The sequence below is a fragment of the Aplysia californica genome, unplaced genomic scaffold, assembly GCF_000002075.1.
Source record: "Aplysia californica isolate F4 #8 unplaced genomic scaffold, AplCal3.0 scaffold00131, whole genome shotgun sequence".
NCBI lineage: Eukaryota > Metazoa > Mollusca > Gastropoda > Aplysiida > Aplysiidae > Aplysia > Aplysia californica.
Genome location: NW_004797401.1, coordinates 707,471 through 722,470, shown reverse-complemented (window position 1 = coordinate 722,470; position 15,000 = coordinate 707,471). Strand labels below are relative to the sequence as shown.

Genomic DNA, 15,000 nt, shown 5'->3' with positions numbered 1-15,000 from the left:
ACCGGCTGCTCTCTTGCGGTGAAACAACTATTATCTACTAGACACATAATATACTCGCATGCTGAAGGCTTTTTCAATTAAGCACGGTCCTTATCTCTCTTGGATTTGAATGTACTTAAAGAGGATGCGGGCGAACAGGGGTGTGGCTGAGAGGCAGCATTAAGAAAGAGCCAAGGAGTAGCAGTAGAGAGGCTACAGAAAAAGTCAGGAGCCCAGAGGAGGGGACAAAGAAGATGGGGGGGTGTTTGGGCAAAAAGTGGAGACGAAAGCAGACGACAAAACATGGTTAGAGAGTAGGAAAGGCGGTGGAAGGAGAACATTTTAGAGAAGAAAATGTGCCGTCGTGTCAGGTTTCGAATCCGAGACCTATTGAATGAAAGACGAATACCATAACCGCTAGAGCCCCCCCCCCCTCCCCCTAGAATCTAGTAAAGTGGATATAGAGCCACTCGAATTACCTGAACAACCCACGTTTAAGAAAGTACCCGTTAGAATTCGAACCAGAGCTATTTGCAGTGTAGGCCAACATTATATATTATAATGGTTTCACAGAGTGTCCCATTTAAGTGGTTGGTTGGCGGGATCTCTTGTGTAGTTTGGTCTTTCTTTACTCTCGTCTTCATCTTTCCTCTTTCTGCCTGGGTTACTCTCTAGTGACATCTCTAAACCTCGGCACTTATATAATCTATTTGTGCTGCGAGTGCTGTGAAACCCTTACTAAAATTAAACCTAAACTTAAGTCTTATCTATCGTTGTTACTATTTACAGTTGCTACAGCTCAGTAGGTTTGAAAGGTGGTTTGCAGGAGGTGTCCTTGGGCGACGGCTGCCTGCGACACGGCACGATCATCCACGAAATTCTGCACTTGTTGGGTCTATGGCATGAGCACAGCCGCATAGACAGAAATGAGTACATAACGGTCATGTGGGACAATATTCCCAAAGGTCAGTGAGTAAGTTAAGGTTTGGTGGAAATGTTGCTGCTATTGAAGCATAACTCCCTACGAAGCATACTATTGTAGTCTTTATGAAGAGTGAGCGAGAACTCGAAGAAGCGTTCTCTTCTCTTCTGTCTTTTCTTTTTGACCTTACACTATTTCCCTCAGATCTCTAAACTAATTTCCTTGAATTTAAAAGTGTTATCTTTGTTCATCTATAAAATGTTGCTTCAACTGACACCGATGTAGCGTGTCTATATCGAATGCAGAGTTGTTAACATGTTTGCCTGTGTGTCCGGGAGTAAAATATTTTTGTTGATCGTACTTTACTGTCCGTCTTCCAGTTTTCTCTAGTCTTTTCAAGACTGTTGCTGGTCGTACTATAGGCGTACATCTACATATGCTTTACGTTTTAAGAATTATTTTGTTTGGTGAATTTAATTTCCTTTATTTAAAAAAAATCCTACCTGCAGCTTATAACTATTAAAAAAACTGGGGGTCATAATTAATCAGAATTTAAAATCAACAGAAACAGAGCATTTCACTAAATTCAGTCTAACACCCTCTCTGAAATCTCTGGCGTCACGAAATGTGTTGACTTTGTGTTTTTGTAGAATCCTATCTTTTATCTTACACTCTCTCATCATATTCACTATTAATTCTTGTACTTTGATTATGCGTGTACGCCAATTTGTTTGCATGTTTGTGCGTCAGACTCTCTCTCTCTTCTCTCTTCTCTCTTTCCCTTTTTAGTTCCCAGTGGAGCATAGGCCACCAACAACATTTCTACTGCGCAGTTTGTCCTGTGCATCCTTTTCTAGCTGTTTCCATGATGTCCCCGCCTTTTCCATTTCCGCTTGTACCGTCAGACTAATGGATATCTTTGATTCCAATACCTGTACATGTGGATTCGGTCTTTGCTCCCTAATGTTAGTGTTTCACGTCCCTATCGACGGAAGTTAGACGCCCCAGAAGAAAGACCGGGATATTCAATGAAAATTTTCCTCACAAGGGAATCGAACTCAGGTTTTCTGCGTGCAGGGGCGAATAGCTACAGCACTTTGTTATTTTGTCTAATGATGGTAGAACTTTTCCTTGCGAATACACAGAACATCATATTATCACACTAGTTTTGACTATTTGCGAATGTGAGGACTTTAATATGCGGGTGTGCATGTGCGTTTGTGTTATTCCTCAGAACACAGAGAGAACTTTGAAATTCGAAACCGGGTCCACAGCCATGAGATTTTCCTTTCCATGCCTTACGACTATGGATCTGTGATGCACTATTCTAACAACACGTTCGCTTTAGACAGACATAAACCAACTCTGGTGTCCAGACAGGTGAGCCCTCGATCTGATCTAACAACAATATGAACTAGTTAAAAAAAAATATTATATCGTTTTTTTTACGCCTTTATCGATACAATTTAGATCATTTAAGAGGCTGGCTTCGATTATGCCTGACAAGGCTAACCCGGATTGAGAGCGTATACAACGTCCCAGCAAAACCAACAAAATGACTGAGATACTATTTGAAAATCCCCCCCCCCTCCCCCACCCCGGAATCGAACTTTGGTCTCTCGCGTGCGACAGCGTACGCCCAACCCCTACACAGCGAACGTTTGTCTGAACAAGATGTAACTGAAAGAGATAAAGTAAGCGTGTTGAGGAATGTGGCCCCAGATGTTGGCTGCCAGGTCATTATGTCCATATAATATTCCACCAAATGTTACTACGGCCTAAAGTATGGCACATATTTTTGCTCTAAAATTTAAAATTGCTTGGCTTTCGGAAGATACTCGGGAAACAAGATATAGATCTAGCATTTCTGTGTTAGCGTTTTAAGAACGTAAAAGACACATGTCCGGCGAGCGGACCAAGAGTTCATGTTTGCAGCACATTTCGAAATATTTATAAACGCATGAGACATGCCAATTTTTATATTTTATAGTATGCATGCTGCAGTGTGCCTTTTTAAGTTTGAGGTTTTAAAAATCTTTGAAAAACAGTGCGAATAACGGAGGTTATGTTTCTTACTGATAGTGCCCCAAAACAGGGTGTCTTCAAGCTTCAAAATTAAATGATCAGAAAGCGTGTCCTAAATTAATAATAATTAGTTAAGTCTCTGGGATGACAAGCAGCCCCACTGCACACACGCAAGAGGTGCATGCCACACTAATGACCATAGAGGTTGAGATGTGCGCCTTTTGTGATCTCTTCGGCGTTTGTATCTTTCTTTTTAGTTTTCTTTTTTGTTGTTCTATTCAGTAATCTTTAAACCTAGTGCTCAACAGCTGAATTGAACCTTTCTACTTTCTACGATAAGCAAGGTTTAGAGCAAAACAAACAAACAAACAACTCACCCCAAGAAAGAAAACAACAACAAAACAACAAAGCCCCACCCCAAACAACAACAACAACAACAACAACAACAACAACAACAACAACAACAACAACAACAACAACAACAACAACAACAACAGCAACAAAAACGAACAACAAACACCCCACCCCAAGAAAAAACGAACACCCCCCCCCCCCCGCAGGTAGCTTCATTCACAAACAGTTTTTATTATTGTTTTTTTTTAAATTTGTGCCAGAAACTGCCACCAGGTGTTGTGATGGGCCAGCGTGTTGGTTTGTCTCCTGGAGATATCGACAAGCTCAACGCCTTGTATAGGTGTGGTAAGGTGCAATTTTATTTTCCTTGGCCCATCCATCCTCACTGTCCTTAATTTGAAATGTACTTAGATATTTGTTACTAACATAGTATCAAAACAATAAATAGGCATCAATCATTTTGTACTTCGTGCTTCTCTTATCTCTGCAACAACGGGCGTGTAATCAAACCCCTGAGTATGGGTACTTCTGAGCCACTATAATAATTATAAATAATAATAGATAGCATTTGTATAGCGACTATAGTCTCGGGCAGTGTTTCCTAACCTTGTTGGAGATTATGAACCTTGAAACTTCCATACGTGCATTCACCAAACCCTACACGTGGGGTAAATACTCCTAAAAAATAAAATTTGTGCAGCACATACCCACGCTCAACAGCAAGCTCTCTGCCCGTTACACTATATTATTACATTAGCAGACCATAGAACTCTCAGAAACACTCTCAGCATCCCGAGACGTAACAGTGCAAGCAGCTCATTAAGCGCTCAAACACTAATATCTAACAAACTGACAAGAACTTTCGTTGTCTATAGGTGGGTAGACATTCCCACCTGGGTGAAGTGAGGACAGTTCGTGTAAAGTACCTTTCCAAAGGACACAACGAAGGGCCCTGATGGGATTCGAACCCATGACAATACGATTGCGAGTCAATGGAACACACACACACACGCGCGCGCGCACACACACACATATACTCACACATATACACACACAAACACACACACATGCGCGCATATACACACTCATAGATGCACACACACATACACACACACACACACACACACACACACACACACACACACACACACACACACACACACACACACACACGCACGTACTCAGATACATGTCTTGATCTCTGCCAATTCCCTTTTGGGGCTCCATAAAACTCAAGTTAAGAACCATTGGTTTAGACACTTCTTCGGCTCCTATAATTTAAAAAAAGGAATATCTTATTTGTGTTTGTATGAGCGTGTTTTTTTTTTAAACAGCTTATTGCGTTTTTTCACGTACAACGTCCATAAAAAAAAGATTTAAAATTAGTTTAGCTCTTTTTCCTATCACACATCTGTTGTCCTCATCTCCCCTCCTTTTTTCTTTTGTATATGGCCATCAAGCAACATTTCTAATCCTAGCCATTTATTTGACCTATTTGTGTTACTAAACCAACCATCCCAAAAGAAAAGACACGATACTTGCTAAGTATACGAAAGTACTGTAAACAAACTTTTAAAAGGCTTTAGTTTCTGTTTGTGGCTGTGGGATCAGTCTTGTATGAAACATCATATATTACTATAGCCCCCATTGACACGATCTAAAACCTTTAGGAGGTGGACCTCTTCGACCATGCTAGTTAAGGCTAACTTTGTCTGTTTGGTTTGGATACATCTTTACAGAAAGGCTGAACAGCTCAGCTTGATAAAGTATTATCTTCCCTAAGTGAAATTGCGTCCCTCGCTTGCAAAGCAAACTAAGTGACAGATTATTTGGGCAGGTCAGTCATAGTTTCAGGTGGCGCCCTTACTGATCTTCGTTGTAAGAAAACGGACAGATTTTGGCCAAGGGGTTTATAGACTTGACATGTAACACAGAAATTCGAGGTTCGGATTCCAAATCGTTGTGTATTACTTTTTTCACGTTTTCCCTGAAATATCTCTTTTACGCTCAATGTCGGGAAGGGTGACGACCAATGTCTATGTAGAGCTAGGCTCATTCGACTTTTCTTTTCAACTTTCACGATTTTCGCGTTATTCACAGCTACTTGATGCATTGCAGAGTCTTTCGAATGCCCTATGATTTTTACAGACAAACGATTTTTGTCTCATTTACGTATCTCAATCTGTCGTAATATTAGAACACAATTCATACACTCTATTCATACATTTGAAATTATAGAGGTAAATACAGCAGTACTTTAAACTTAATGATTCCGAGACAGAATGGTATGTGGAGTCAACAAGAACGATAAATCATACCTCTTAGCCTCTAAGATCGTTAAAGATCCCTTGGTGGCCTAGAATTGATAAGAGTAGGCTCCTACCGCCATCCGGGCAAATTCAAAATTTCCTATAAACTAAAAATGTTTAATATACCCGCGTGCTCATATGACCTTAATATGCAGTTGCTAGCGCCTTAAAACACTTACCACCCCCCAAAAAAACCCCCAAAACCCAAAAAAACCCAAACCCAAACCAAAACAAAAAAAACAACAACAACAACCCCCCCCCCCCCTCTGTTGTGACACTTTTAATCTTTGGAACTTAAATGAACTAACTGTTTTGCAAGTGCCGATTGTATCTTACTTTTTAGACCATTAATTCCTCGAAAAAATTAATTGAACCCTTTATTAGATCAAAGAGAACTTAATCTGTAAATCTCTTACAAAAGCAAAATCACTTATTTTACCCTCTTTTGTCTCCGCCCAGACATCACCAACTGCAGCTCCCCCCAACCACTGAAAAACGGACAAATAGATGGAAGAGACTTCTCTGTTGGGGCTCGAGTCCTCTACCGATGTGACAGCGGCTACACCCTGGTCGGGGCGTCCGAGAGAGTGTGTCGGGACCTGGGGCAGTGGACGGGGGACTCACCGGCCTGCCTCGGTGAGTTGTCCAGCATATAGATAGTCTGTGAAGATTTATTATTACAACGTACCACCCTCCACCCCCACCCCCCACCCCCTACACACACTCGCATGGTTACTTTTTTTGTTGCCATTTTTGGGCAAGGGTAAAATAAAGCGAAATAATGTCAGACATGAAAGACCGAGTGCCATTGTAAAACAAACACATGGGTTGTCACCACTCGGAGAACGAACCACACATCTGTAGCAAGTCCATGTTGACGTCCATTGTTACGAACTGGGTAAACAGTGACAGCTTATCTCACGATTTGTGTACGAGTTGTGGGTGGAGCTTATATAGGTTATGACAAATCACACGCTTCCCTCAGCAGTAACTGAAATAAATTTATCGTTACCTATTGTTCAACTTAGGTAAACGGTGGGAGGGACCTACTTAACATGAGTAATTTATTCATTGGAGGGACCAACATTAACGACAGGGGGATAGATTATTACGTCTCTTCCACGGCTTCAGGAACCCATACATACATTATGACAGTGCGTAGGGTTATGAGAGATTTACATGGCCATCTTAGTTACGTAGTTTTGGTTGTTGGTTGATAACATGAGGTTTGAACAGGTTACCGTTTTACATAACAATAGGAAAACACAAAGGATGTTTGTACGGGTGGCCGTAATATAAGGGGGGGGGGGGGGGTCATTGTAGGCTCGACTGTATATATATACACGTACGGTCATATCATTAATATTCTATATTAGAAAACTACCGAACCTTTTTCTTTATCGTTTTTAAAAGTATTCTAGGGATTTCCAATATAAATACTCATAGGGGGGCTCTCGTGGCCTAGAGGTTAAGGTGTTTGCCTCTCATTGAAAGGTCCTGAGTTCGAATCCGGGTAGCGATGGAAAAATTTTCTTCTCTAAAATTGTCTCCTTTCACCTCATATCCTGCTCTCTAGCTATGTTCTGTCGTTTGCTTTCGTCTCTCCTTTCTGCCCCCACCCCTCCCCTTCTTTGCTCCTGACTCTGGGCTCCTGACTCTTTCTGTAGCCTTTCTACGGCTACTTCTTGGCTCCTTCTTACTTCTGTCTTTCAGCCACACCCCTGATTTTCTGGTAGGAAAGATCTACACTTAGCCTTCTCGGACAAGGGTGAAAAATCTCGGAGGACCTGTGTGCAATTTGCGCACGTTAAAGATCCCTTGGTGGTCTAAAAGAGATCAGAGTAGGCTTCGGCCGCCACCCGGGCAAAATCAAACATTTCCTACCAACTAAAAATGTTTAATGTGTCCCGCGCGCTCATATGGCCTTATGCAGTTGCGAGCGCCGTAAAACACTTTAAAAAATACTCATACTTTCTATGCAGACATCCATGGCAAATAATAAAATATGTAGTTTCTTTAAGACAAAAGAAAAGTATGATAACAGTCGAGGCAAATGCTCTCAGAATAAAACTCATAATTCTGTACAGCCCCCTCCCTCATCCTAACACAGAAAAAGAACAATAGTCAACGCAACTTTTTAAAGAGGCCTATTCTATAAAATATTATTAAACCTGAATGCTTTGACAAAACTGTATGTTTCAATCAAGGCACAAGGAACACCGGCGCTGTGCACTACTGTAACTTTGACCGAAGGCTAGGCCGACTTTGTGGCTGGACTCAGGCCACGGATGACAACCTGGACTGGACAGCCAATGCTGGGTCCACCTTGACTGAGGACACAGGACCACCCGCAGACCACACGCTCAACACACGCAATGGTGAGATAATATGTGCTATCCTTCGCATTCGGCACTACAGATTAGGGATAACTTGTAGTACAAACGAATGCCTGTTTCTTAAAAATTGAAAATGTGTTTCTTCACCATCAATACAATTTAGATTGTTTAAAGTAGTTCTCTAATTCTCGCAGAAAATGCAGACCTCCTCCAATAACATTTGTTACGGAGGGCAGCTTCGACCTTTTCTGTCAGGAATATTCCAGGGTGAACAGGATAAAGCATCTTAGTTGAAAGATAGGGATACTCGATAACGGTTCTCCTACACTGGAATAGACGTGTCTTCGACAAGCAACGACGCAGACCATAATCATTGCAGCACAGACTGGTAGGTCATCTTTGATAGGCGAGGTCAAGGTTATTCCTTACGCGAAAAGTCGCAATTTTGTCCTTAGATATCAAGTGAGTAATTTTTTTGAAGAGGCAAACTAACTGATCATTTCGGGCATTCTGGGATCATAATTTCAAGTGTTTGATAATAAAGAATAGCATAAATAAAAATGATAATAATGATAATAATGATACTACTACTACTACTACTACTACTACTACTACTACTACTACTACTACTACTACCAATCAGATAACGATAATAACCATAATCATAATCAAAATCATACTAATCAAAATACTGCTACTACTCTATTTCGCTTAACTATTGTTGCTGTTGCTGCTGCTGCTGTTGTTGTTGTTGTTGTTGTTGTTGTTGTTGTTGTTGTTGTTGTTGTTGAAGGTGACGATGATGATGATGATGATGATAATGACAGCGTCAGCGTGTGTTCCAGGAGGTTATATGTATGTTGAAGCGTCCTTCCAGAAACCTGATTTGAAGGCTCGTCTGATTTCCCCTGTGCTGGATTTCCCAAGTGCCGACAGAGTCTGTTTAGCGTAAGTGTCTTTTGAATGCAATGTACTGTATTTCAGCTTTTTCGCAGTGAAGAGGGGATGTTCAGTGCTCAAAATCTGATTAATAATGGGAATTTATATAGCACCTAGTCTCCAAAAGGGTTCTGTGCGCTGTGCAACGCAAAATTATCCCTCATACGGGGTGCCCACTACGACTGGATCGGGCCGATCGCCCGACTTGGGCGCCTGAAACTGAAAACAAACACCTTCGCTTTTAAGGCGACCGTGTCGGGCGATCGGCCTGATCAGCCGATCCCATCTGTAGTGGGCACCCCATATTAACTTGACTGACAAATCGAAAGACAGAAAAGCCACGCTATGAGACCATTTAACAAAAGCAACACCAACAGCAACAACAACAACAACAACAACAACAACAACAACAACAACAACACAAACAACAAGACGCACTCATGCACACACACACACACACACACACACACACACACACACACACACACACACACATGCACACACGAACGCTCGTGTGAGCAAACACACAAAAGTTCCCGACCCATGCACATTCTCACACACACGAAAAATCAACTTCTGGCATAGAATATGCTTCAACAAATGTGTCTTTAAACTTCTCATAAACTATCAAAGGTACGAGACCTATTAAAAATCAAAATAGTTCTCCAATGGTCGCAGGAATTTTAGATCTCGATTTGTGACATAGTTGCCACCAGATTAAACGTAACTAGAAGTTAACCCATCAGATACTTGGTTTTGCACCATCATACACAAACATTGTCATTCTTTTCGCATAAACGTGTGTTCAATAGTTTCTATACTGATGGTGTCGGTGGTCAAATGGCAAGGTTATTGATCTCATAAAATATGAAAGGTCATGGGCTCGAACCCCGTCAGGGGTCCAATGTTGTGTTCCTAGGGAAGAAACTGTACCCGAATTTTCTTCACTTCGCCCAGGTGGGGATGGGAACCGGGATTTAGGCAGCTGAAGATCTTGTCAGTTTGTTAGTGTTTGAGCGCGTAAATGGCTGCTTGCACTGGAGAATTGTTCTGAGTGTTCTACGGTCTGCTAATAATATAGATTGTAAAGCGCATAGACCTTGCTATTTAACGGGTAAATGAGGAATAAAAATGCCGTTTATTATTATTCAATATTATTATTATCATCACAATCTACACCCTTTTTTAAATTGTTGACCAAAGTCTTCTTCTATTGATAAATTAATGTTTTTTATTTAAAGTATATTGATGGTTTACAAAGTTTATTCCTGGCAAATTCTATTTTCTTAAAGTGAACACTTGCCTGATTACTTTTCCGGCACCATGGATTCTGCTGACGTGACTTATCAAATAAGAATTCATCCAACATTATCAAAGACACCAGACCATTGAAACAAATTTACCCCCCCCCTTTTTAAAAGCGTCTTTAAAAGGAACACTCATGTATATTATTTTTATGTACATATTATTATTTATTCGTTTGAAGATATGCATAATTCGTTTTTTTATATGCACAGGTTTTTCACCTACATGTACGGCAGCGGCATGGGCGGCTTGACTGTATACAATACCATGTTGGATGTGAGTGGAGTGAAGCCGGAGGACCAGGTCTTCTCTCTAGAGGGGGATCAGGGTCAGGTGTGGAGGCAAGTGTTGCTGGATCTGGGGAACGTGTCACAACCTTTCCATGTGAGTTGGGGACATCAGCTGTTTGTGAATATGGCGACTGTGCGTTGTAACTGTAGATAGATAGATAGATAGATAGATAGATAGATAGATAGATAGATAGATAGATAGATAGATAGATTGGTAGATAGATAGATAGGTAGATAGATAAATGGATAGACATAGTGGTTTTAGGGTTTATCATTTGCAGAGCACGGAGAGTCAGCATGGTATTGCTCCGGAAGTGGATTAGTATAAAAACGTAGCATTGAAGAATGCCCATCAATGTCAACGAGGCAGAGGGAGGGAGAGAGAGAGAGAGAGAGAGAGAGAGAGAGAGAGAGAGAGAGAGAGAGAGAAAGAGAAAGAGAAAGAGAAGAAGAACAATAGATGAGAAGCAGGCGTACACAAGAATACAGACAAGCACCGCATGACAATAAGAAAGGGAATAATAGAAATGTCTTGCACACAGATTGAATGCCACATTCTGGGGCAAACAAATGATCTGCATATCATGTGAGGAGCTTGTAAGCATCCTGAAGGCAAAAATAGTACAAACTGCGACCTCCCTTGTTTTAACGTGCCACATCAATTTTCTGCTCCACATCGACGTACATAGATTTTCTTATTTGAAGGCTGTTTTGGCTGCAATTCCTGCATGCCCTCCGGAGTCCCCCAATACTTACAGCAGTGCCTCGGAGTATGTTGTAAGACTGTGCATTAAGTCAGGTGTGAAGGGCTCTAAGTGAAATAAATATGCCGCCTGTGGCTAGCGTCACTCGCCCGGAGTTTTTTAAGGTCAAGGTAGTTTATTAATACTGATGTTTCAGGTGACGATCGAGGCAAGACTTGGTCCCAAATATTTGAGCGATATCGCTATTGATGACGTAGTGGTTGGCGACTGTTCGACATTCAAGCCTCTCGCACTTTCAGGTAAGCGTTTTGCCCTTCTTTCTTCGCAAAGCATCTATGGTCATTCTTGGTCTCCACCCCCCCCCTCTCTCTCTCTCTCTCTCTCTCTCTCTCTCTCTCTCTCTCTCTCTCTCTCTCTCTCTCTCTCTCTATTTGGAGGTTCTGTCACCCTCAGTTCGGGTTGATTCTGTTAGGCAGGGTTAAAAACCGCCTCCTAAATGGGGTAAACTGTGTCAACGGGGGCAGGGGCGTCGCGTGGGTAGCAGGCAAGGAGGTGCATAATTGGAAAGTGAGCAAATGGGCAATAGGCTTACTAGCTACTATTAAAATTGTAATGAGCGATTGGCGGGCGCTCTGGTGTGGTCAGTTTTTTCTATTGCTTTCTGCGAGTCTGTGTGGGGTGTGTGTGTGTGTGTGTGTGTGTGTGTGTGTGTGTGTGTGTGTGTATGTATGTGTGTGTGTGTGTGTGTGTGTGTGTGTGTGTGTGTGTGTGTGTGTGTGTGTGTGAGAGAGAGAGAGAGAGAGAGAGAGAGAGAGAGCGAGAGAGGGGGAGAGAGAGAGACTGAGTCTGATGGCATGTACGTATTATAATGTATATATATCTCCCGTAATCTATATCTATCGATATTCATAACAGTTTCTAGATCTAGATCTAGATGAAACCGCATAAAAGCTGCAATAAAGTGAAACAATACTAACAACTCACTATGCTCACAATCTCAGAAGATTTAAAGATTTCTAATTACTTCGAGCAGCACCAACAACCAGACTCAATTTGAAGATATACATTAACAGGACTTGCTACACAATAGAGGGAGACAACAGTTTCGATACCCATTCTTCATTGAGTTAGCGTAGACTAGTGTAGGCCTTGTGAATAGCAGGGTTGCAAGAATTTTTTTCTCAAAAAATCCAAACTGCTGGCAAAAATAAGCCAATTAAAAAAAAAAATTATCCAAACCCTGAAAATTAGTAAACTTACCCAAAACGAACAAGGAAATGTCCTCTTCGTCGGGTTCTTCATCAAAATTCTGGCAACCCTGCATCAAAGTGCCAGGTTTGAAGTAATCTACATGCAGTGTCTATACCATGAAAGAGTTTTCCTTTAATTTGTTTTTTATGTATATTTCTTTTTTTTTTTCACTTACTAATTGAGACAGCTAGTGAAAAAAAATCCAAAAATAATCCAAAATCCTAACAAAACAAAATAAAAAAAATCATAGTCCAAACGACTCGAAAATAATTTAAAAAATGAGCAGTTTGGATAAAAATAATCCAATCTGGCAACCCTGGTGAATAGGCTAGCGGAAACTTGGATCAAATTTTTTGCTTGCACCAAATTTGGTGCTTAGAAGAGGAGTTTCATGCACCTTTCTTCTTGTGCGGGAAGAACTATGCCTAGTTTTCTCTGGAGTGACAAAATTACTTTGGTGCAAAGATTTTGCTTGCTCCAAGCAGACGCTACCGCAAGCGGTGCTACGAGCATTTTAAACCACCCTCGCCGTCTGTCTCTTCACTGGCGCAGCCAGCGGGTGACAGATCGATAGGATGTAGTAATGTAGATCAACAGCACTGACTGATTTAGAACAAGTAGAAAAGGAAGGCCAGGGTTAGGAGGAGCGCTTGCATCAATTGAACCAAGTGCGCCCCACCCCTGAACGGGAGTGTAAAACATCTCCATTATAAATAATCTAATCGTTCTTCTTTTTTTTTCCTTTTAAGATTTGATTGTTTTTCAATCTTAAAATTTTGATATACTGCATCCTCCCATCTGTCTTCTCTCGATCGAACAATGTATTATGGTAGCAGTAGCTCGTCCGACTTTTTGTGTCTGAGTTTTATGTCGTGCGTACGTTTATTTTCTGCTCCCCGTCTGTTTCTCCGTTTACCCCCGGCCTATACACAATGGTTGTCAGTTGTTCAAAAAGCGTGTTTATCTTATTGACTTCTCCAACCTTTCTGTCCCTACTACTGTCTGTAAGTTTTATCAGTTCACCTTTCGCTCAATCTCCACCCCCCCTCTATCTGTCTGTCTGTCTGTCTGTCTGTCTGTCTGTTTGTCTGTCTGTCTGTCTGTCTGTATGTCTGTCTGTCTGTCTGTCTGTCTGTATGTCTGTCTGTATCTCTCTCTTTCCCCCTCTCTCCTTCTCTCTCTCCCTCTCTCTTGTATTTGTCCCCACCCCCCCTCCCCTTCTCTCTTTTCAGTCTCTCTTCTTACTATGAACAACATCTGTAAGATTCTATCTGACATCCTATTTATACAGCTTTTAAATTATGTTCTACTCTCTGTGTTAATAGATCTATTATCCACGTCCAGCATATAGTACACACGAAAAGGAACGCCTGTCTGTCTGTCTGTCTGTCTGCCTGTCTGTCTATTGCTTTTACTTTGAACCCTTCTTTTCACGGGCAGAAGAAAAGCGAAGAGAATTATTTAAGAAAAGTTACAGTAGAGAAAGGGAGAGATATGATAATAGAAGAGAGCGAATGAGGGAGAGAGAGAAAAAGGAAAGAGACAGAGATTGCAAGAAAAAGAAAAAGAGAAACACAAATAGAGAGCTGGTGAGCAAGCGAGAGAGAGAGAGAGAGAGAGAGAGAGAGAGAGAGAGAGAAAGTAAAGAGAAGCGCATCAACATAACAAAGGTCAAATACTTCCAGGAAAAGAGAAAGCTAACAGACAGACAGAGCCTATAGACAGAAGAACATTTTTTTTAAAAAGGACCCACCAGTAGCACCCACCAACCACCCGCTCGACAATGCCCCAGTCACATAAAGCAAAAAACAAAAGAAAACAAAAAACCCACCAAAAAACCCCCATCTTAAGCTGAAAACGCCGTCCTCATCACGTTTAATCAGAGAAAGAGTCAAAGAAAGAAAGAAAGAAAAGAAAAGAAAAAAAAAGAAAAAACGATAGAGAAAGAGATCCCAAAATATCGAATGTAAAAAAAAAAGGCCCAAGGATTCGGCTTGTCTCGTCCGGGCGGACAATACTTTCGGTCATTGTTGTTTATGTCAGGCTGGTATCGATACCGAGTATTCGTTCGATCAAATAAATTGTATGTATCGATACGTGGTAGGAGTGATTTTCATGAAGTATTATTTTATGGAAAGATTTTCAGCTTGTCTTTAAATATTTAAAGCTTTTCTGGCGTGATCAAATTTTGGTTTTCCTCGGCTATCTAAAGCATTCTTCTTTTCCCTTAGTTTTAGCAAGAGTTTTACGGCACTTGCAACACAATAAGGTCATATAAGTGCTTTTAATTGATTGATTGAGTTGGGTGTTTTACGGCACAATCGATTCAATTTACATAAAAGTGCCGAAGAGTAGAGGTGTCACGAGAGAGTAACATACACAAAAAGGAAGGAGGAGAGATAAGGACGATAGATGTTTGATAGGAAAGAAGGAGGAAAGATAAGGACGATAGATGTTTGATAGGAAAGAAGGAGGAAAGATAAGGACGATAGATGTTTGATAGGAAAGAAGGAGGAAAGATAAGGACGATAGATGTTTGATAGGAAAGAAGGAGGAGAGATAAGGACGATAGATGTTTGATAGGAA

The 15,000-nt window shown here is 41.1% G+C and overlaps 1 protein-coding gene across 1 annotated transcript in view; it reads left to right on the top strand.

Annotated features, from left to right (window-relative positions):
* Positions 1-15,000, top strand: part of LOC101858261 (MAM and LDL-receptor class A domain-containing protein 1) — a gene marked incomplete in the record, with an annotated part of 74,929 nt that overhangs the window by 34,623 nt on the left and 25,306 nt on the right. The window contains 8 exon segments of the mRNA XM_035969257.1: positions 769-944; positions 2,136-2,281; positions 3,541-3,625; positions 6,049-6,225; positions 7,797-7,967; positions 8,771-8,873; positions 10,382-10,553; positions 11,360-11,462. Of these exon segments, the coding sequence (XP_035825150.1) occupies positions 769-944; positions 2,136-2,281; positions 3,541-3,625; positions 6,049-6,225; positions 7,797-7,967; positions 8,771-8,873; positions 10,382-10,553; positions 11,360-11,462 (1,133 nt within the window).